The sequence below is a fragment of the Ambystoma mexicanum genome, chromosome 5p (genome assembly GCF_040938575.1).
Source record: "Ambystoma mexicanum isolate Mex_15411 chromosome 5p, UKY_AmexF1_1, whole genome shotgun sequence".
In the NCBI taxonomy this organism is placed as follows: Eukaryota; Metazoa; Chordata; class Amphibia; order Caudata; family Ambystomatidae; genus Ambystoma; species Ambystoma mexicanum.
The window spans coordinates 176896372-176919290 of record NC_090930.1 but is presented as its reverse complement, the minus strand read 5'-3'; the positions used below and the strand labels follow the sequence as shown (position 1 = coordinate 176919290).

Genomic DNA, 22919 nt, shown 5'->3' with positions numbered 1-22919 from the left:
GGCAGGAAGATAACAGAATTGACAAGCAGCAATAGAGAGGTAGAGTAGAGCAAATGAGGATGCGAAGGATGGAAGGAGAGGCGCAGGGCAGACAGAAAGCAGAAGGTATAGGCAGGACGTGAGGTTTAGAGCCGAGTGAAATGAATATGAAGGAAGAGCAGGATGGGAGGAGATGGGCTGTCAAAAAGCAGAAGGAACAGTCAGTAAGACCGTGACAGAGGGGAAGGGACAAGTAGGAAGCGACAGATGGTGCAGGAAAGGTAGGAAGAAGGGGGCATGGAGAGGTAGAACAGAGTAAACAGGCAGCAAGAGCAGGATGAAGGAGGCAGGAAGAAAGCAGAGAACAGGGAGAGAACCAGACTAGTGTACTACTGGTTCGGGACATATGATATGCCATGGATGCACAAAACATGCGTGCGCCTACGTCCCTCGCATGCACACACAGCCTTAGGACAAGATGACGAGTATGGGCCGCGTTTCAGTGCTTCCTGTCATACGACTTGCTGGAGGGTTTCTGACCAAGCAAGCATGGAAGACTGCCCGGCCAGAGGATGTCATGGCTGGGACGGTTTATAAAGTACTCATCTTCATTAGCTCATGCAGTTTGGATAACTGTTCATAGTGTTTGTATTTCATAACTTGAATGAAAAACAATCTGTTCATCCACTTCAGGTTAAATCCACCCCTTAACTTAGCAAATCGTTTGCTTCATTATCAACCACAACTGGCCTATTCTTCTGGTTTAGGGCTTCCTCATCTGGAGGTTCAGCCAACAATTTCCAACTGTTATAATAGACATTGTGGAATGGACCAATTACTGCATGCCAAACGTTCTACACAGTGTGTCCTTGCAAAGTAGTGTACTGGAAAATAAACAGTCGACATGCAACACTGGAGTGTATTCTTCCCGAGGAAGGTAGGTGGGTGGATGAGAAATAGAGGGACGGAGAAGTCTACCCTTACCGCAAATGGAGGATGTTCACTGCAGCTTCACAATGCTTGTCAGAGGAGGTTCATTCTGGCAATAGCTGGGAAATGCCTACGAAACTGTCAAAACTATTTCCTGCAAACACTGCAATCATTTTGTTTATTTTGGGATTTTGTGAAGCGCTGTATGTTCCTGGTGGGACCACTGGAACACAATCACAGGCAATGTGTCAAAGTGGAAGGTCGGCACTGTGTAGTCTAGGCTTTAGGGTGTCTGATCGGTCAGAGAGGTATTAAATCAGATGAATTCTCTGAACCTAGCTAGGAGGTTTTTGGGTCCAAAACCGCAACGAGCTGGGCTATTAATAGGGTTTACTGTTTAAACCAGACTCTGCAGTCCCTCATGTGGATTTGCAATTTTGCACAATTAAAATAACTCCCATCTGAAAATACTGAATTAGGCCTTGAAATCACTCATCTTATCGAGTTCAATCTCACCTTGTTTCCAGAAGCATCTTTTCCCTTCCCTTCTTCCTCTACGTGGAATCGGAGATTTTCCAGAAGAATGACAGTGCCCACGCAGGGATTAGCACAGACCTTCTCCACTTCTGGACCCACACAGTCTTTGAGGAATCGGATGTCCCTAAATGAAATAAAAGTAAACTGGTAACGAAAACTCCTTCACCCAAGGTTCAAATATGAAAGGCTTTCAGTCAGTCACATACTTCCCCAATAAGGTTGTCAGTTCCACAGCTACAGGTGCCAGAGAGTACTTAGGCATCGGAATTCCATCCGGTCGGCCCAGATGACTCATCAGAACCACAGACTTGGCGCCATGGTCCAAACAATACTGGATACTAGGAAGAGCGGCTTTTATTCTGGAACAACAAAAGATTAGAAAAGGACAAGTTGGCAACAAAACACATTTTTATGGCAGATACAGTGAACTATGTAATGGGACAACGTTTGGCACAATTAATTTCCCAAATCAATTATTTGTGCATAAAAGGGGCACTTGTTTAAAATCAGAAATAAATAGATAAAATAGTGTCAATAATCCCTTTACAATCCTCTCACACTCTCTGAAGTAACAGGCTTACGAGCATTTGCCTTATAAAGACACTGCTAGTGTTAAACTGAGCATCAACACGAGACTCGGTGGTAGAAAGGGTGGCTTGAAAGTCTAGTCTTACCTTTGGTTATTTGTGATTAGGTTATCTTTCATGGGAACATTGAAGTCGACCCTGAAGTGAGAAAATAATATAATTATAATAGACAGCCACTACAGCTTGGTTTTGACGAGACTACTAGATTGCAGGAAAACACTAAAATGCAAAAATAAAAGCCCAAGCAATTTGAGGTTCATAAATTGATACTCAAACCAGAGATCCAAACCTACACATATTCCCCCTCATGACATAAAGTGCATTTGCTATTAAAAAAATGCAAAGAGATATATGCATTTAAAAACAAAAAAAAATAAAAAAATAAACACACTCCTCGCATACATCTGCCGGAGCTCTTTTACCAGGATTACATATAACTATCAGAGCATGATCTGCACCCGCTAGAATTTCAACCTACAGCCCAGAGAGAAAATGCTAATTGCTCTGTGGGGGAACGTGTTTTTCGGTAACAACGTTTGCAGTAGATTTGTATAGCAAGCACCATGATGGTTTCTTCTATAGGTTTCAACTCCTTGACGTTTGGATTTGTGAAGCACCGCAGTGATCTGGATTGCATCATTGTTGTATGGAACTATGCATCTATGACACTGTCAATAAGACAAAATGGAAACTAAAATGCTAATTTGATGACCCGACAGACCCTTAATTGGGAACAATATAACGTTTTTAAAATTCTAGTGAACTGTGCTCCAGCAAGAACCACATACAAATCTAAGCCACCATTCAAAAATAGCCCAACAAAATTGCAAAACCTGCAAAGAAATGTTTCTATACACAAATACGATTTGAAGGAGTTGTGCAATACATTAAACGGCTCCATTAATAATGGAGTATCCATTGGGTCGGTCAAACCCTCCTGCAAACAAAACAGGACATTATAACACTTTCTCGGGAACATGCATGTACTGTCTCCATTTGACACAAATCATTCAATTTTTGCATTTAAAACAAACCATGGATGACCCTATATTCTGCATTGAAACAGCAAGAGGCATACGGAATACCTGGGTGGTTAGGGTAAAGCGTATACGTGTCATCTTACATGCATTTCACTTGAATGGATTAGCAAGGGCCATTTTCAACAGTAGGATATGACATGTGTTTCTAGGCGCGACAAGATAAGAAGGGGTAAAACAAAGGGAGGACAAAATAACGATCTTACATTAACGAACTTACTAGGCCTTGTGTCATTCAGATCGCGCAAACGCGGGGAAGAGGGATGGGAGACGTTCCAGTAATACTTAGTACTTTAATAGCACCTAGAAGAATTTAGAGCAATGGAACGTTATGCATTCACTGTAAGCAAATACAAGACTACACTTGTAAAGGCAGGGCCTAGAAGAGCGCACTACAAACATATATAAAGTAACCATAGCACATTGAATATATTAGCTATTGGCAGCGCTCAAGATGGGGAGTAAAATACACTCACTTGAAAATGCTGACTTTGTGATTTAATATCAACATTTTAAATAAAGCTCGATTAAAAAAAACCTAGATTTTAAGGTTGGGCGTAAAAATAGGAAGGACTATTCCAAATGAGTATTTAACAAGCAAGTAAATATATATTAGCTGAAACAAGTAAGTCATGCCCATTAAAAATAATGTTTTACCTCTTTGTATTGGGCATTAACAATAGAGTGCCTTCCTGTGGCTCTGCGTGCACTATTGAGCCAAACAGATCCATGGAGCTGTGTTGGTGAATGTAAAGGGTGTTGATGAATTCAAGGCGGGTGGGCTCCTATGCGCTATGTGTGTTGGGAGCATTTTTTAAGCCCCCCACTTTTAGGGAATAAAAGTGTCCATATGTAGCGCTGGCTTTTGGGATTATAATGTAGCCATTATCAATGAACAGTGACAGGCCTATGTCATATTACAGGAGAACATGCACAAATTCTGTGTTTTGCAGGAAACTTTATGAATACTAGCGAGACCCAGTGATCGGGAAGTACCTTACAATTCGCTTGTAAAATGACAACCAATCCAGGACCCAGGTCACAGAAGCAATTCACAAACACGGCTCAGGAATTACAAAACAACCCAGCGAATAGAAATCTTTTCTTGCTGGTTGCGTCAGAGCACCTGGTCACCAAGGAACTGGAACCCAAGAATAAATGTGAGCCAAAAGAATAATATGCTTTCCTTCAGTGGGAGCCACCAGTCAAGTGTCCAAAAAGAGGAAGAGGTCTCCAGGAAGACAGTGGAACCCCACCAAACAAACCAAGAACGCTAGAACAGCAGGCAGCCAGAAGAACATGGTGCCACAAAGGAAACTATGTTAGAAGTAACTCAGGACGGCCCAGAAGCCCTTCTTGACGACAAGAGCCTCCTTCCACTAGGCTCACAAAGTGGTATTTCTGGAAGATATTGTGGTCCCAGCATGGCGAGGGGGGGTGGGGTCGGGGCGTGATACTAAAAATTGAAACAGCAGAGAGTCATGGAAAAAAGCGTCCAGCATTAGGCTTGCCCCAATCCCAAACACAGTTCCACACACAAACAATAGCTATTGCCAGTCAAGAGCTCTAGGAACTTGCATAAACCACTTCCACTGAAGGTGCAGGGCTTGGCCAGAGCACAGGTCTGTACAACGGCCATTTTACACTTGCCTCATCGTTTTCGCAAACAAAACATTAGCCCAAAATCTAAACGAACAAAATAAAAATGTTTGCCACCAGCCTACTCTCTAAACTCCCCCCCCCCTTTAGGGGCCAGAGGGTGTGATGTGGGCCTGGCAGACAGAAGCAGGTTTGACTAAGGGGGGGGCGGGGTGGATACCTAATGAGGTTAGAGGTGTAAGGAACGCTGCTCATGGGTGGCAGCACAAAGATCTTAGAATCAGTGCTGCTGACAGGGATGTAAGGGAGGATCTCCCTGGAGGTGTAACTGCTGGCGGAGCACCCAGGCAGCAGATACCTTCAGCATTTATTTAATCAGGGTTTTTGAACCAGGTCACAGTCTGGTGATGTTGGAATGGATAAATACTCCAAAGGCACCAACCACACAGCAAGATCCAAACACTAAAAAGCCTTCAGGCTCCTGAACAAATTCGGCAGTGGTCCAAGCCCTTGTGATCTCACAGAGACAAGTGGGGTGCGCTGTATGCCCTCGTTACTAAGCTTCACTAGCCGCACACTGCCCCTCCCCACGCAAAGCAGCCTGCCATGCTGCAACCCACCGCTTTACAGGTGCCTGCTAATGCAACAGTATCTCTGCCAACACTGCTCACTCTTCACTGGCTCCACCATTCCCGACAGGATCATATTCAAAACTGCATGCATCGCCTACAAAGCTGTCTCAAATGGAACACCAACATACATGATGCTAAACTCCACACCTCTTGTAACAAGAGTCAAAGCTAGCCTGCATAGGAACGACTAGAAGAGGCAGTCCTCTTACCACTCCCTGACCATCTGATATGATAGGGTATGCGCTTAATACCCAGAGATTTCTAAGCGCGGACCCAGGATCTAACCTGTGTTGCTCTGTGTCGTTTTGCTTCCAAGGCGAGCACGTTGCCACTGAGCTATCCTCCCAGGACTATCTGGAACTCAATCCCAGCAGAGGCTCGACATGCCCCCACCATCAACCAGCTCCACAAAAAAATGAGGCACTTGCTTAGGACAAACAAAAATCCCTCCACCAAATGTATTATGCTACTGTATAAAATGCAAGCCCAATTCCAGCACCTTCCTGTTGCAAAGCACTCAGTATCTCTGGAGCTGGGTTTGGGCTTTAAGCAATCAAATAAAGTGCTGTATCCTTTCAAGAACCCTACATCTCACTTAGAGTTATGTATTTGGCACATTTACGCCAAAACTAAAAGCAAAATATAATGCTTGATCAGAGTAATGACAGGGATAATCAACACCTGATAAAGTCCCACCTGAAGAACTAAAGCTAAAAGGAACCGATCTGCATCAGGATTTCTTTCCAGTTCCCAAGCCTTCAGTGCACCGCCTGGATTTTGCAACCCAGGGCCCAAATCAGTCATTCTGAAGCAGGACCATATTCTGGTAGGAAACATGTTTTGGCAGGATACAGTTTGCCAACAGGAGCATAGACAATGCACAGCTAGTTTTATTGTGGCCAGAATTTCAGTACTAGTGCGCGAAGACTGTGCACGGATTGTGGTTTGGGATGATGTCGCAGCAACATTTTAGTACTTGTAAACCAATAGACAGCTAATGTTAAGTCCCCCATTTACCCACCTGTGAAGTCATGATACACATATGGCATCTTTCACAACCTCTCAAACATGAGAGGTCTCTTGGCATGCCTCAAATTCAGTACACCCATTTGTTTGATTTGCATCATAAAATGTACCAGTGATCGATTTTGCTAAGTTCATTAAAAAGGCACAGAACCTTGCTGTCTTTGCTTGCTGCAAATAGGCTTAGAAAACATCAGGTCAGGAATAGCTCTCCAATACCAGTCATTCATTTAGGTCAACATGGGAGGGTCTGGGGTGAATATCGAAGCTAGAGCGTGGCAACTTTTTTGTCCCCCCTTTCTTTTTTTAAACAGGCAGTCTAGTCAAAATTCAACACAGCATAGTCATTTAGAACAGTGTGCTCGATCTCTGCACAAATACAAAAGGATAGACTTTAACCATCAGACTAGAAACAAGTCAAGAAAAACCAACTACCTCTGGTAACAAGTTACTGCTAAAGACTACACCTATACAGGCATCAGTAGCACAAAATGCTGAACTGGATGACAAAACAAATTTCTGTCCGCCAAGCTACTGCTTTCTAGACAAAGCACCCTAGAGCCATTTGAAATCACATAGGCTGTAAAATGCATGATCACACCAGAACTATGGCCGCCAAAAGAGTCCATCTTTTCAGCTTGAACGGTACACAAGAGTCCAAGCTACAGTACACATGCAAATCTACTAATAAACCATAATGTGCCACTGCGCTGACAAACTGAACTTTACAATACATACAGCCAAGCTGTATTCGAATTGCGTGGGAGGATAAAGTTAACACATTAAGTCAGCAAAGACATTCTGAATTACAATCAGTAGGAGGGTCATCTGTCCCCCTTGTGTACACATGTAAAACTAATGTCATCCTCTCTAGGCTTAAGGCACGCGTGGACCAACATTTATTAAATGCAAAAACGACCATAAAAAAGGGGTTTGTTAGTTATTAATTTATAATGCGCGCCAGACCCAAAGGTAACCAGGCGCAGCAGAAAAAGAATATGCAAAACTTACAATGTTACAAAAATCTGGAATTTACAATGTTACAGAATTTACAATGGTGCAGAGAAGTAGTTAAGGGCAATTAACATACAGGATGCAAAAGTTTACAGTTTGTGTTTAGGTTATATACAAGTGTTGATTGATTTCTAATAATACATATATATATATATATATATAAAGCTGAGGATACAGAGGGATCTAGGGGTGACTACAAATTATTAGAGTCGATGTGTTTGGTAAAGTTCCTTCTAAAGTGTGAGAATGGTTGGTCTACTCTCAGATTATGTGGCAAAGCATTCCACAGTTTGTCAGCTATCACAGGGAAACTGATGCAGCCAATTTTGGCAAGTTTATATCTAGGTACGTTCAGACAGTTTGAGTTGACAATTCTTGTCAGGTCTGCTAGATATTTCTCTTTATTTTGTCCGTCAAGTAGCTAGGCGCCGCATTATTGAGAGCTTTGTGTGTCAGGGAGATCATTTGTAGATGGATTTTGTCATCCGTAGAAAGCCATTTATATTGGCGTCTAATAGAGGAGATATACTCCTTTTATTTATGCCAAGTGCAGCTCTAAGGGCATTGTTTTGTAGAATTGAGCCTTTGGGTAATGGCTTTGTTGGCACCACTGTAAAGGGCATTACAGTAGTCGAGTCGGGAGAGTATTAAGGCTCTCGCTAGGATCATACAACTGTCATTGGATAGGAAGGGTTTACCTGCTCTTATTAGTTTGCAGGTATAGGCTGTGGTTGATGCTAAGGAGTTGATCTATTTAGTGAATGACATGGTAGAATCAAGGTAAAAACCAAGCGTTTTTAACTTCCCTAGAGACCTTAATGACATTGCCGTCTATACTGAAAGCGGATTAGTCAGGGCCTAATTTGTTGATATTAGCCTGTATTCCGAGAATGATCACCTCTGTCTTATCATTCAGGCATAAACCATGAGATGCCATCCATGCTGGAATGATGATACACTATTTACCAACTCCCTGTCCAAATCATGATCCCCAGAAAGCGGGAGGATATCGGTGTATCATCTGCATAGTTAGTGTAGGTGATACCTAGACGGTCCAAATCATGAAAGAGTTTTGGTGAATATATTGTATAGGGTTGGGGAGACACAAGAGCCCTGGGGGACTCCACATGTGATCGGTGTAGGGTCTGCTGCTGCCGTAGGGGAAAAGACTTGCATAGTTCTCTTGATCAAAAAGGATTCTAGCCATCTAATAGCCTGGGTGGAGAAATGGGTTAATATGAAACCACCACAACAAGAATATTGGCTTCCAGCACAAGCTCAAATGCTAGTAAGTGAATATCGCCTGAAACTTAATTTAGGGAGAGAAAGATACATTACCTTATCTCCCCCCCCTTCCTTTTTTGCTCAAGCACTGTTCATGAAATTTCGAATTTCGTTTTGGAAAATTGCCTATTGCATCTCTCGCTAATCGATGAAATACAGGTGCTGAAGACCTTTGTCCGACCTGCAGGTTTGGCAAAGAAACTCTAGCACAATTCGTATTCTTTTGCTCAGGTCACGGCAGGTAAAGATTGCTCTATGTAAAGCAACTGGTGAGAAAGTAACAACCGATAAGTCAGGGATGCAATTTCTCTTTGTAAGTCTACTGATAAAACATGTACATTCATAGGGCATGGCTCAAAAGGGAAATAATTTTTTTTTATTTTCTTTTTTAAAAACACACTGCAGCCATACATGGCTGCTGTTCATAATGGAGAATGCAAGCGTACGGGATACAGATTAATTCTAAGAATTTTGGTTGACAATATTTTACAATTTATAACTGGCTGGCACCTTTGATTGCAGATTTGCACTTGTTCTGCCTAATACATATTATATTTTATGCATTTCGATACAGTTTTATGGAATGTTTGTTACTCAATTATGTGCAATTGCTGTGAGACGTGTCGAATAAATCAAATACAAATGTATAGAATTATTGAAGACCACCAGGCTGCATGGCTGTACACAGGTGTACTTGCAACCAAAAGTGGCCCTGCAAATTATTTGCAAAGTGGACCCAGGGCACAAAATCTGGACTAGCCGTTGGCTAGCGATAAGTGACTTTTAGCGAGTAAGAAATGGTGTTCAGTGTGTATGTGCAGCATGGAGGTGGACTTCTTTGCTGAGTCAACCGTGTACCTCTATCCTTCCACTCAAGAGTGCTCTTTTGTGGGTGGTTAGTAGTTTGCAAGTTTTTAACCCCTAGTAGAGCCATATTACACCGTGCGAAAAAGCCTAACCCCTACAAGTTGGGTTTGGGCGGGTCTCCCACATGAAAAAAGTAGGTACACAACAGAAACTGCTCTAGCATTTGTTAAGAGTGAGGAACATAAAGGAAGCAATTCTTGTTTATTCATGAAGTGCTCCTCGCCCATAGGTATCTGGGAGCATTACAAGAATATGCACTTTTAGTTACAGTGCAAAGGAATACAGGAGATACAGTAATTACATAGGATACGATACATACAATTTTATACAAGGCGTAATATACAGGAATACAATGGCACTGGAGCCATTTACTAGGTTTATGTTGTGGCCATCTAGCAGGGTGAGAGGACTTGGCGGTGAGCCAGAGTGATGTTTTTTCTGAATTTATAGAAGGATTGGTCTGGTTTTGGGGTGTGGGGGTAAGGAGTTCCAAAGATGGGCAGCCATGACAGGAAATCTGCTTCCACTTGCTTTCTTTAGTTTAAACCTGGGAACTCTCAGGCAGCCTGAATTGATAGTCAGAGTGGGTCGTGTGGAGTTGTTCTTGTAAAGACTGGTAGGGGGGTGTCTGTACTTCCGCTCTCTATATGGTAGAGAGGCACAGCGGACCCCAGCCAAGATTCTCTATAAGGTAGCAATGGACGAGCAATCAAGGCCTAGCTTCTCAGGAGGTGATGAAGGCTGGTTCTTAAGTACAGTGTATTCCCCGAACCCCCACAAAGGAATGTCCACACACTATTACTGAAAACAGTCTTTATATAATTAATATTCAAAGGTATGTACACGATCACAATAACGCACTTTGTACTTGGAAGTCAATAATGATAAATATATACAATTCTAAAGTGGTACCACTAATGTTGTACAATCTCATTAAAGTGCATCAACTGTATGGATAAAATGTCACACAGATTAATAACGAGGAAATTAGCACTATAGATAGGCAGGAACGTAAGATGGTTAAAACAATAGGCAGAATGCTGATCCCTACCACTAGGCACAGTTCTGTGTGGAGATCCCCCCCCCCCCACCTGGGCAACCTGTAAATAAAGATATATAGTACAAGCCCAGTCCATATATTGTCCGATAGTCTTACTTCCTCCTATTAAGATTTTACCCCCCCAATGTACCTGGTGGAGTAGAGGTCTCAGACGATGCTTCGACCGATCCTTCTTGAGTGACTCCCTTTCGTGTAGGAGCCACGGATCGTCGAGAGGGGTCAAGGACCTCGGCGTTCGGTGTCGGGGAAATCGACAGCCCTTCTTGAGTGTCCTCCCTTTAAGGCGGGAGTCACGGGTCGTCGAACGTCCGACGGTGAACAGGTGGAACTACGACAGGGAAGTGACAGCTTCGTTCCTAGCGGTGCTAGTCGACGACAGAGCGTTGGCGTCCTGCAAGGAAGAGGCGTGCAGGGCACCTCGGTGACGATAGTTCTGGACCGCAAAGAGATGATGAAGAACTGTTGCCCAGCAAGGGCGTCGAGTCGTCGGCGTCTTTGTGGTCCTTGGGTGGCGGGAAACCCACCGGTGGATGCTCCTCGGCGCGTCGACGGTTGGGCCTTCTCCAGCGGGAGACAAGCGGATGACGATGCAGACGAGAGCGTCCGATGATCAATGGAAGTTCTTAGGCAAACGGGAGCACGGCGGCTCCGGTCGGTGACGGCGGTCGTCGACAGTGGCGGACAACAGTCCGAGTGCTTCTCCTTGGAGTTCCGCAGCAGTCTCCGTATCGGGTCGGCAGCCTGTCGAAGGTCTGTCTACCAGGGAGCGTTGGCAAAGATCAGCCGTGCACGATGGTCCCTCGTAGCTCGGGAAGAGGGCGCCTTACAAGGTCCTCTATGGGTCAGTCCTTGGAGGCACAGCAGCTTTCAGATTGTGAAGGAGAGCAACAGAAATTCTTCTCGTCCAGCAGGGATTCAAGGTCAAGCGTCAGTTACTCCAGTTACTCGTCGTAGTGGACTTCAGCCTCTGAACACGATTCCTAGCAGTGAGAGGTCCCCAGATATACTGTTGATCTCCCATTCATTCCGCTGGGTCACACTCAAGCATACGGGCATTCATGCAGGCAGGCAATCAGGCACACAAGGTATTCAGGCCATTCACTTCTCTCCAGACACTCACAACAGGTTATGTTTACTGGGACAAGTACCGAGCCATTCAACACTCCAAGCTGCATTCATACCGGTTTCGGGCAGGGTTGTCGCAGTCATTGTGTCAACCACCCGATACTAGACACCCATAACACAGAATGCATATTCGTCACACACTCTATTCACCCAGGACCCACCCACAACATACATCACCGGGAAGGCTCCAGCTAGTCTGGCCGGGCCTTCACAACAACACCATATATGGCACTTCCATCCAACAGCCAGTCAGGGCTTCCCAGGATTTTGGGAAAACTAGGTAATGGGTAATAGAAAGCAAGAGGCCACAGGGGCCATCTTGTTTTCCGTCAGGAATCAACTGATCCCAATGGCAGGGCCGGGGTATCCCAAAATGGAGGATACTCCGCGCACCTGTCGATTTCAGCATGGAGCTGCCACCAGCCCATACCCTGCTCTGTGGGCCACCCAGAGGTGCCCAAAAACATACACTAGGGGCACAGGTTTGTACCCCCACCCATGGGTGCCATAAGGTTATCCCACGGGTCCATTTACCAAACCAAAAGAGAGCTGCACCGCCAGGAGTCCCACATGAACTCCTGCGCGGAAAACACGACAGAACACACGATAAAAAGCAGTAAAGGACAAGGATACGGAGGCCCTGTCCCTCCGATGCATTTCCACCATCACAGTTCTTAATGAATTTTTTGGTGAGGTAATGAGGGGCTGCATTGTTAAGGCATTTGTGCGTCAAGGAGGCTGTTAGAGGACCAGTTCTTGTCCCATCTAGGCACAGATATGTTGTCTTCTAGAGATTCCTAAAGCTGCTCTAAGTGCGTTGTTCTGGAGAACCTGGAGTTTATTGTTATATTTGCTGGCACCTAGGTACAGTGCATTCAAATAGTCAATTTTAGAGAGAATTAGGGCTCTAGCCAGTGCAATACAACTTTTTGTTGAGAGAAAGGGCTTACAGGTGTGAAACATACAAGTGTAAGCTGTTGCCGAGGCTGTGGCATTGACTTGTTTACGCAAACTCAGGGAGGAGTCTAGATAGAAACTCAGGCTTTTTACCTCTTTAACCACCTTGATGTCATTGCCATCAATGCTGAAAGAGCTATGGATTGCCCAGTTTTTTCCGATTGGAGGGTGTAGCTTAGGAGAAGCAGCTCAGTATTCTCATCATTCAGGCACAAGCCATGTGTGGCCATCCAGGCCTGAATGATAGATTATTGACTAAGGCTAGGTTTTTTATTGAGTATGGCTATGTCTTTTTTGTAGTCGCCTGTCATAAGTATGAGGATCTGGGTGTCATCTGTATAGTTGGTGTAGGTGACACCCAGATTGTCTAAGTCATCGAACAAAGGTTTGGTAAACACATTGTACATAGTGGGCAACATGCATGATCCTTGCGGGACTCCAGAGGTTATAGTGATGGGATCAGCTGCTGGTGAAAAGATTCATTGATCCGTTTAATAAAGATTGAATCCATTCCATTGCTTCCTCTGAAAAATGGGCTGCCGATAGATGGTCGACCACCTTGTGGTTGACCAAATCAAACGCAGCTGACAGATCCAGCAGGAGCAAGAGGGCAGGCTTTCCTTTGTCTTTCAGATCATCAATCTGGATCTTCAGGTCAATCAGGGCTGTTTGTGCTGTGTTGAGGCCTGAAGCCAGATTGTCGGAGTCCTAGTAAGTGGTTGGTCTCTAGGTAAAATTGTATCTGTATATAAGATGCTTTATCAATGATCTTTAACAGAAAGGGGACTGTTGTGATGGGTCTAAAATTGGTGGGGATGCAACCCCAGGGTTATTTAAGTTGGTGGGCACAGTGCATGTACGGAAGGGAGCTAGTTCACTGGCAGCTTCTTTAATGTTAGACGCAGGGCAGGAATCTCCTTGGCAATTGGAGGGTTCGTGTGAGGCTATAATGTTTTCCACTTCTAGGGTGAATTTGAAACGATGAGGTTTAGGGAGGGCGGGACAACATTTTGTATTGTTGGTTGGAGTTAGGATTTTTTTGCAGCCATTTTGTTTTGGAGTAGAACGATCTTATTAGCTAATGCATCTTGGATTTTGGTGCTCCAAGTGTTGTCCTTGATGCAGTGGTCTGTTGGAAGGATGGGAGACTCGTTCTTAGTATGGTAAAGAGTTCTCTGGTATTTGAGCTGGCTTTATCAATCCTATCGTTGTAGGGGTCACGTTTAGCTAGAATCATTTATTTTTTGTAGTTGACTGCGATAGTGAGAAGTTTGTCTTTGTTGGCAGGGGTGGGCTTATTTTTCCAGGTCGTTTCACAATGCCTTTTTTCATTACGTAAGGATTTGAGTTTAGGTGTAAACCAAGTGTTCAAATGTGCTTTAGGTTTGCCTCTACCCACTTTGAGGAGGTGCCATTTGGTCTAGGGCTGATGTGATATTATTGTAGAGGTCCACTAATTCTGTCCGGATCCGAGGTGGCCGGTAAAGGATTAAGTAATGGTTGGACAAAAGGTTTCAAATTGTCTACTGTAATATTTGTTACGGATTGGGATGGGGAGCAATAGTGTTTTGTCTCTTTGAAGTGTACAGTCTTTGATGGTGAAGGGGAGTAGGGAGTGGTCAGTCCAAGGATATGGTTCAATGGAGGTTTTGCAATTTAGTTACGCTACCCAGTCCAAGGTTCTTGTCCTCCTTATGAAGCGGGGGAGGAAGAGGTGAAGGATCAGCCCAATCAGAGCTCACTGCTCCGCAAACACTTGCTTGGCAACCAGACAACATAAGGTGGCGGAAAATTTTGGTTTAAAAAAAAAACGTGGGATCTAGGGTACAAATCCAGGTTACCAGCACAAAAGAGACCCATTGTGCAGAGGCCCATCAGGAAATCTCTAGTGTTCCCAGTAATGCCATCTCACCAATGCCAGTAAAGCCACAAAATACAAATAAATGTTCTCAAATGGTTCAGGGATGGGCTTATCCTCCCCTTCCCAGACTTACATTAGACACAGAAACTACCTAGTCAATGGCATAGTATTACTAGCTACAGAGCTCACTAAAAGAAAGCATCATGTTTTAGATGCCTAATGTTCACCTTTATGCAGGGTCATGAAGTCCAAAGAAAATTGGGCATGGTCTAACTAACATTCTTTGGCCTAAATAGGTTCTGGTAGAAAAAAAAAAAAGAAAAAAAGAAAAACCCAACCAGCATGTGATAAGTGAAGAAGTTTGATCAGTCGCTTACTTTGCGAGTACAAACAGTGTTATGCTCATCTCCACAGGGGCGCCGAACGGAGCTGGATGATCTGGTGGTGAGTGGTGTCTTGTACTCCCCTCCGCTACGAAAGCAGGCTTGCCTAGAAAGGTAAATCACAGGTTACCCAACCATGTGGATGAGGGCGACTCCCGCGGAGTCCTCTTGCAACCCCCCGTCCCCCGCTATAGCTCACCTTTGAGTTACGAATAGCGGGCTCTCCGTCCTGCCACTGTTCGCAGGGGTGCGTCGTAGTTCTAGGATCTAGTTACTTCACTGATCCTATTGAAAAATCCAGACAACTGTGACTCTAGGGTAAGTCTTATTCCAAAGATATGGATAGTAATGCAAAAGTTCACTCTGTACCTTTCTTTACAGATTCCCTCTTCGTGCATACGATGGAGCGAGGTTCTTGGTAGCTGGCTTCCCAAGGTAAGATTTGCGCCAGTGCTATGCAAAAGTCTTTCCACCCGATACTGTTTTTCTGCACAACCAACCTGCTGCTTTTATATTCTGCAGGTGCGGAATCTCCTGAATAAAGGCTGCGTGATGAAGAATTGTGAAGATTGCTGCCTTCAGGTGAGAGCTGCCTCGTGCAGGATTATAATTCAGAATGAGGCATTCCCACTGCTCTGCTAACCTGATGTCTTCTTTCTGTTTTACAGATGCAGCATTGCCGGAGCGGCGATCGGAAGATGAAGCGGAGATAGAGTGATGACGTTCCAATGGTTCGCTGGTAAGTATTAGTGCGGCGCTGAACTGCGATGAAGAGCTTGTAGTCTGCAAGGCTAATCTGAGGTTCGTTCCTTTTCAGTTCTGAAGAAGCGTGGACTCCCCAGCGGCCGCAATGAAGAGACTGGTAAGTATCTTGTTCTGCTCTTCTTTGCAGGTAACTCGAGACAACTGGACGGGTGTGGCTGATGGCTGGCCTGGAGCTACAGACACGGTGAACGTTACGCTGCAGGAGTGCAGAATAACGCGAAGCGTGTTCTGCATGAAGAGTGTGGCTTAAATAGTCTTCTGAAAGTAGTCCCAGCAACCACACCCAAGCAAATAGTCCCACAGTAAATAATCCTTTCACCCTGCCTCTTTATTCGTCCGCACGGGGCTCTCTGGGTCTGAAACGTGCCATGTTGGTGATGGCAGTGACGGCGCCAGGACCGAGTCCAGGAAGCCCCTGTAAGATTCCTTGGGACCTTCAAGGCCCCCATGGGACCCAACGCCTTCGGCAGGGTGGTCTGTACCGGATGTTTGCGGGTATGGACAGTGATACAGAGTGATGAAAACAAACCTGCCAGATGAACAAGGTGTACATTTGAACTCTAAGAATAGGAGAAACCCATAAAAAAAACTAGAACATCCTTATACCGTGGAAAGTCTAAGAAAGCAAACTCCTTTGAGCATACAGTACGGTCACTTTAAATTAGTCCAGTCGCAAGACAGAAGTCCATCAATTTCTCACTTGATCGAAAGAGGGAACATCCTCCCCACATAGTGCTCCCCAAACTGATGTTATGCAAATATTAGACAGGATTACACTTCAGGCATCGAAAAAGACGAGCAGGAACTAAAAGCATTCGCAGGGCATCAAGCATCACCCAGTAACCAGGTGACACGTCTTGGGGCAGGTGAAGCACTAGTATATAGCGTGATCGAAGCCAGCTAAAACTAAATGATGCCCATTAGGCTCAAACCCAACATTTTCTGAACATGGATTTTGACGAGGACTAACAGTTGCAGATTCACTTGTATTGCAGTAATTTTTAGAATAAGACAAATGGCTCCTCCAAGAATTGTTGGTGGAGTTGGGAAATGCGGGGAAGAGGCTATTTTAAAACCGTATAGAAACAGTGTTAACTGCATATTCTTTGAGAAATTATGAACTAAACATTTTGTGCAATAGGTGCTTTAACATTTTACAACATCTAGATCGGGGGTGATTAGAGTGAGGTTAGATGTACTTATGCCATGCAAATGCTAGCATACTGCAGGTACATAGGTATAGTGGGTTTTGAAACCCCATGTAAAACCAAAGGTGAACTGTGCCTTGTGAAGAAAAGACTCGTAGCGGGCCGAGCATGTAGCAAAAGTGAGATTGGCCTCGAAAGAAACCACTCCTTGATAGTGCAAGTTAGAACAGGAGAGAAGGAAGGAAAGGGATGTAAGAATAACATTACACAAGCAGCATGATATTGTGCCAAACAGAATCTTGTTAGAAAGGTCTCCATGGGTCGAGGTTGCAGCTTGAAAATACACGAGCTGGGATGTGATGTGGTGAGAGATGACATCATATGAATGAGGGGAAAGTTTAAGAAAACGTACAAAAGTATTTAGATGAAAGAAGGGAATTGAAACGGGAAAAAGGGATGAGTTAAGGGGACTTGGTAGTTAAGTCAGAGCAGGCTGGCGGCTGTGCATGGAATGAAAATTTGCTGAATGCCATGGACTAGGAAGAAGATTCAGCTCAGGGGCAGTACAAGGGTGAGCTGAGGCGTACCTAGCTGCAGGAAAGGCTACTGCTGGCCGTGAGTGTGGGGGCAGAAGAAACCCAAAGGCGAGACGGCCATCTAAAATCAAAGAGGCAAAAAATAATTTGGATAGAGTAGAAAAAATAAATACCTCCTGCAGAATAATTGTCAAAGTGCCGGATTTGACACAAATCAGCATTGCATTACCCTTTAGAGTACCAAAAGATTTATGAAGCAAGCTGCATATAGATTACAAATAGGAGATTTTCCCTTTATTGCAGAGGGTCAGAGTATAAAGAGCCATACAAAGATAGATGCGCAAGGGAGGGAATCACAGAAAGGTGAAAAACAAATGTTTATATATCGTCGTAATAACAAATGAATGCAGAAAACGAACAAATCATGTTTTGAACACCATTAATTGTTGATTTGCACATGTACCTTAAATTAGCAGATTCATATGTCTTGGTATCTATGAAAAACAATTTATGTAACAAAGTTGATTGATTCAAGCCGATGAGATTGCCAGGTACATCTTTTTTGCATCTACAGTACCAAGTCTAATGGTGGATAGCTGAAGGTCCAGAATGAGACCATACGATTAGCAAAGTGGAAGAGATAAGCCACTTCTTCCTACAATATGCACCCAGGCATTGACCCTGAAAGAATCCAGTTAAAGACTAAAAGTAGTGTCCCAAAACACAGTGCATCAATTGCCTTGACCGCAGTTTACTAGGCTTTTTTTGTTTGAAAGATACCATCATGCAAGCCGAGGACGCTGGGTGCATCGCATATACATTTTGGGAGAAATAACCTTCTTTGGCATCAGACCTTTCTAGATTCCTATGCTCTAGAACGGATTACCAGTTACATTCTTTAACATGAACAGAGGCAACACCTGAAGTCAAGCTATAATATAGCTAGACCTAACCTGCCTACAGACAAAGCCTTCCACCCCATCGCTCATCATGTGGCACAAATTATTACTTGAAAGTTTGAGCCCCTGGTCATATCTAGTTCGAATTACAGGTCTTGCTATTCAAAGTATGGGTGTCTTTTACGGAGGAGTTTGAGGCATTCTTGTAGAAGGTCACCCTTCTTAAAACGGTCCAAGAAATCTGTCAGATGAAAAGCTTCTGAACCTTCCATGCCAAGCTGTACATTTCAGTGTTTGCAGAGGTGGGTAAAGTATGTTGCCACACCAGTTGCATCCATCCTGGAAAGTGCCTCCACCTGGAGACCTGATCAAAGTGACAATCTAGAACTTTTGCGTTGTTTCCTGCCAACCACCTCTTTCATTCTCAACAACTGCACCCAATCTCTGGGTTACTTTTGATCACTCCCTTTCCTTCTCCTCACACATTTTAACACTGACCATACTTGGCGTTTCTATCGCTATAACATTTGTTGCGCCCACAACCTTCTCTTAAATCACGTTACTAAAAGTATTAGTTCCTTCATTTTTTCTGGTGTTGGTTATTGTTCAGGAATCCGTTTAGACATCACTCCTCGTCTTACAGCTCTTTCCTCTGTCTAAAACGTATTCTTCTCATCTCCCACCTATTATGTTCCTCCATTTCATCTCTTTGGCACTTATTTTCTCATTTTACTTCCTTTATGTGTGCATGATCTTGCTCCCATATCAAGTTCTCCCTACATTCCCATACTTCTCTTCACTCCCAATCCCTTTATCCCTTTTCTGGTCTTAGACCTCACTGCACCCGTTTTTGCTTTGAGTGAACTCCTTTTCTACCCATTTCCATTTGCTCTTCATCCTCTCGACATCTTTTGCTAGTCTTAAAACTCTCCTGCAGTCTGCCAATACCCAAAGGCATAAACTTACCTCGTCACATACTTCAATATAATTTCACCTTTGCCAGTGTACTGCTTTTCATAACTCCTTGTACATTGCTTTGATGAAAGAGCATTTTAGACCCCTCGTTTTGAATCACTGGCAGATCAGTACTGCGAGAAGGTTCTGTCTCCCTGGTCTACTTTTGGGACCATAGTATTTAAGACCCCTTGTTATTAAAATGGCATATCCTTAGCATTGAAGCCCATCTATTGCCTGAACACCCTTGCCCATTTACCCAGAATGCCCCTTCATAAATCTGCATCCTCTGTTTCTTTTGCAGCGGCAGTTCATAGTTCTGGTCAGTTTGTTTGCATTTTTTTTAATTAAAAGTCTATATTTGGTCAATTGGGCATTCCTTTATTTTGGAACCATTGTATTTAAGTTGTTTGGGTTGCTATGGTGATTACCTCACCCCTCTTGAGGATAAAGCTTGCCCTACCACACAAGGAGAGGGAGATCTACCGTTTGGGCTGTGCCTGATTCAGCTTTAGGATTAGATCTCTGCTGGTGGCAGCGTGCGACCAAGTAGGTGATTTAGCCACTACGCATCCCATACGCCTGCAGAGCAGTAGTCATTTCGTCTCAGACTAAATTTCCACCAAGAACATCTAAGTTTCAGTTAAACAGAAGACAGTCAGGACGACTTGAAAAATATTGAATGTATACAATTTGTTTCCTCTTGTTTACAAGCAACGTGCAGAGCAAATCTGTTACTTCTTGTTTACAAAATTAATCTAGTCCAACTACCGAGCAAACACGTTTCAGCTAAAGGGGTGTATATGCAGTTTAGAAAACTATATGGGTATATCTTATTAATCTAGTCCAACTACCGAGCAAACACGTTCCAGCTAAAGGGGTGCATATGCAAAGTATATGGGTATATCTCTTATTCACTGGACAGTCGAAGCATCTGGAGGAGTTTGTACATGTATTAGCGATATTCCTTACAGTGGACAAAGGATTTTTTTCTTCAAAATGACTGGTCGTTTCTTCGCAGCTATGATAGAGTGAGTATTGTTGTTGCGATCTTTCGTAGTTTACTTTTACCATAAAACCGTTAGATGACACTTTTTAATCCGGATCCAATTTCCATGCAAGCGTGCATTGCAGAGGGTACGAGACTAGGATTCCAAAAACAAATTTCGGGATTTCTTTGAGCGCACCAATTACACACATGCCTATGGAAGGATACTCCTCTTCAGTACAGAGGTCAGTTGAGAAATAACTAGGTAAATATCAAGCTGAAGGTCGTATGACTCTCAGACCATCGAAGGAATGTAAGTATCGAATTGCAGTGTAGGGTGGAGGATGTAAAAAGAGCGAGTGCCCTATAATCTACTGAACAAAGTGGTCCTGACAGGGTGCAGTGAGCAAGCGTCAGTGAAGAAAGCAACATGCATACGCTCACATACGAGATGCACTGCTGCGCCAACCTACAGAATATTGGAACTGGTCCATTATTTCCTTCTAAGAGGCAGATCCGGGCTTGTTTCTGGGCAGGGCCAGACAACAGTAGACACGCTCACTAGGGTGCCAAATACAAGCACCAAATGGGCTTGGTTAATGGGGAAGGAGACGGTAAAGGGTCATTTAAAGGGAGTGCCCATCTTAAAACGGTTATAGAAACAAACACAATGGAGTTCAACAATGAAACACTACAATAAGCGCACTCCATATTTTGATCACCAAGATTTGCTTGCAACCTTCTAGTACTGCCATAGACATTAACAGCACCAATTCGAGGGTGCTAGTTTTGCATCTCGAAATAAAAACGAGAATCTGAACCATCCTCTTTGAAATCTATGAATATTAAATATCGATTTTTTTTTTTAAAGTATGCATGCGACGTTTAAAATAAAACCGAATTGTCAGGCACACAGCCTGCTGGTGTACACACTTTTCCAGTTATGTCGCCTGATTCTAAACACCAAATGGCGCTGCTTGTCCACGGCTGAATGATGAGGTCAGTTGACTCCGCATCATCAAGGGATGAGTGAACGCCAGGAAGCCACGCCTCACTGAGCTACCTCTAGGAAAAAAGGGAATACTCACTCCCTCCCTCAAACCATGTGTAATAGAATCCCACAGGTACCAACTCCGTCACCATCCCACACACACCCCCGCCCCCTGTAACCAGCCTCCGCACCAAGCGCCTCGCGCCGCAGCACCCATCCTCAAAGCGCCTAGAACCAGCCTCTCTGCGCTCGCAGCCTCAGCAGCAAGAAACCATATATCCACCCAACACACAGCAGACAGACATGCACCCGCTCTCGGGCGCCCCTGGGAAAAACGCGCCCCCTTTTTTCCGCTCGCACAGCAGGACGCCAGTAACCCACCTCATCACCACCCTCTTGTCCTTGACGTCCACCTTGTCCAGGGTCAGCTTGTTGGAGAGAGACATGTTGGCTGTGATGGAGCCCGGCTGCTTCGCTGGAGACCTGTGCCCTACGCCCTTCCTTCCCTGAGCCGACTGCACCAGCCTCTTCCTCACAGGTCACCTTAAGAGAATTAGGAAACCCTCTGGCCATCCAGAGCACGCCTCCCGACCTCTCCTATTGGGTATTGCATTGACAGCGTTAAACGCCATAGAGCCTTTGATTGGGTGACGCTTCAATCAATAGTAATGGCGAGGCAAGGGAATGGAAGAGCTGGATAGGTTGGGTCTTCTATTGCATCACAGCTGCTGCTGCTGTCACGTTCGGCACGCAGCTAGCGGCTCGATCTATGAATGGACCTGCCCCATGGCAGTAGAAATAGGACACTCTGAGGTTCTGTCTACGAGTATGCCTATTACTCAGCGAGGAATGAGGCCATTTTAAAAACGGAGTTGAGGTTTTTGCCTTCTTCCATAACGGCAATCCTGCGAAAAAAAACGGTCTTGCCTCCAGTGATATCGAACCTTTCCACGAAACCGTGATCTCCCTACCCCCACAGAAATCTTTTAAAAAGTTTTTATAATATATATACCCCCAAGCAGAATATAGCGCATGGTAATATGGGGGAGGTGGTCAATATATAAAAGTACTTTTGTATATGGGAATACACATTTTCCATGCTAGTGTTTTTGGAAATGCTTCATTTCATTAAAGACAGAGTTTTAGTATTTTGTTTCCTCTGAAAGCTACCACTTTTCGGTGAAGATGCGGACGCTGCGGTTTCGCATAAACCCTTTCTACTGAACTGCAAGCAGCTAAGATTAAAAGCATAGCTCTCAACTCACCCGCCTTGTAAAGGGCTGACTCACCCGCCAAGCCTCCTGCACGCCCATTCATTCCAATGGGTGTCTCACCCACCAAAAACAAAATCGTGTGTTTCCCCCGCCTTTGTGACACAAATGGTTGAGAACTATGTTAAAAGGTTAACTTGAAAAAAAAACAGGTACATCACCCAGTGTGGCTCTGGCCCTCTAAGAGTATGCACGCGACTGAGTGATGTCTCACTCCGTCGAGTGCCTGTATTAATCAACGGGGCGTTCCCGGCGGCGCCAGAGCCACCGGGGAGGCCGCACCAGCAACACTGTGTCTGTGTGTGTGTGTCCGGAGATGTGGGGGCTCACGGGGCGTATCACTGGGAGAGACCGTTAACAGTGGTGACGAGCTGGATGAGGTACCCGGGAGAGGCGGTGACTTTCACTTATACGCGAACGATCCGATGTGAAGCACACTTTGCGAAACATGCTGCGGAGAGGAGAAGAATCTACGTGGTCGGCAGCCATCTT

At 44.4% G+C, this 22919-nt stretch overlaps 1 protein-coding gene across 1 annotated transcript in view; it reads right to left on the bottom strand.

Moving 5' to 3' along the window:
• PGK1 (phosphoglycerate kinase 1) overlaps positions 1 to 21925 on the bottom strand; it is a 151004-nt gene extending 129079 nt beyond the window's left edge. The window contains exons 1-4 of the mRNA XM_069612589.1: positions 21538 to 21925; positions 2121 to 2171; positions 1653 to 1805; positions 1426 to 1570 (exon numbers count right to left, since the gene is read on the bottom strand). Of these exons, the coding sequence (XP_069468690.1) occupies positions 1426 to 1570; positions 1653 to 1805; positions 2121 to 2171; positions 21538 to 21602 (414 nt within the window). The 5' untranslated portion in view covers positions 21603 to 21925. The remainder of the gene's footprint in view (positions 1 to 1425; positions 1571 to 1652; positions 1806 to 2120; positions 2172 to 21537) is intronic.
• Positions 21926 to 22919: the final 994 nt, after the last annotated feature.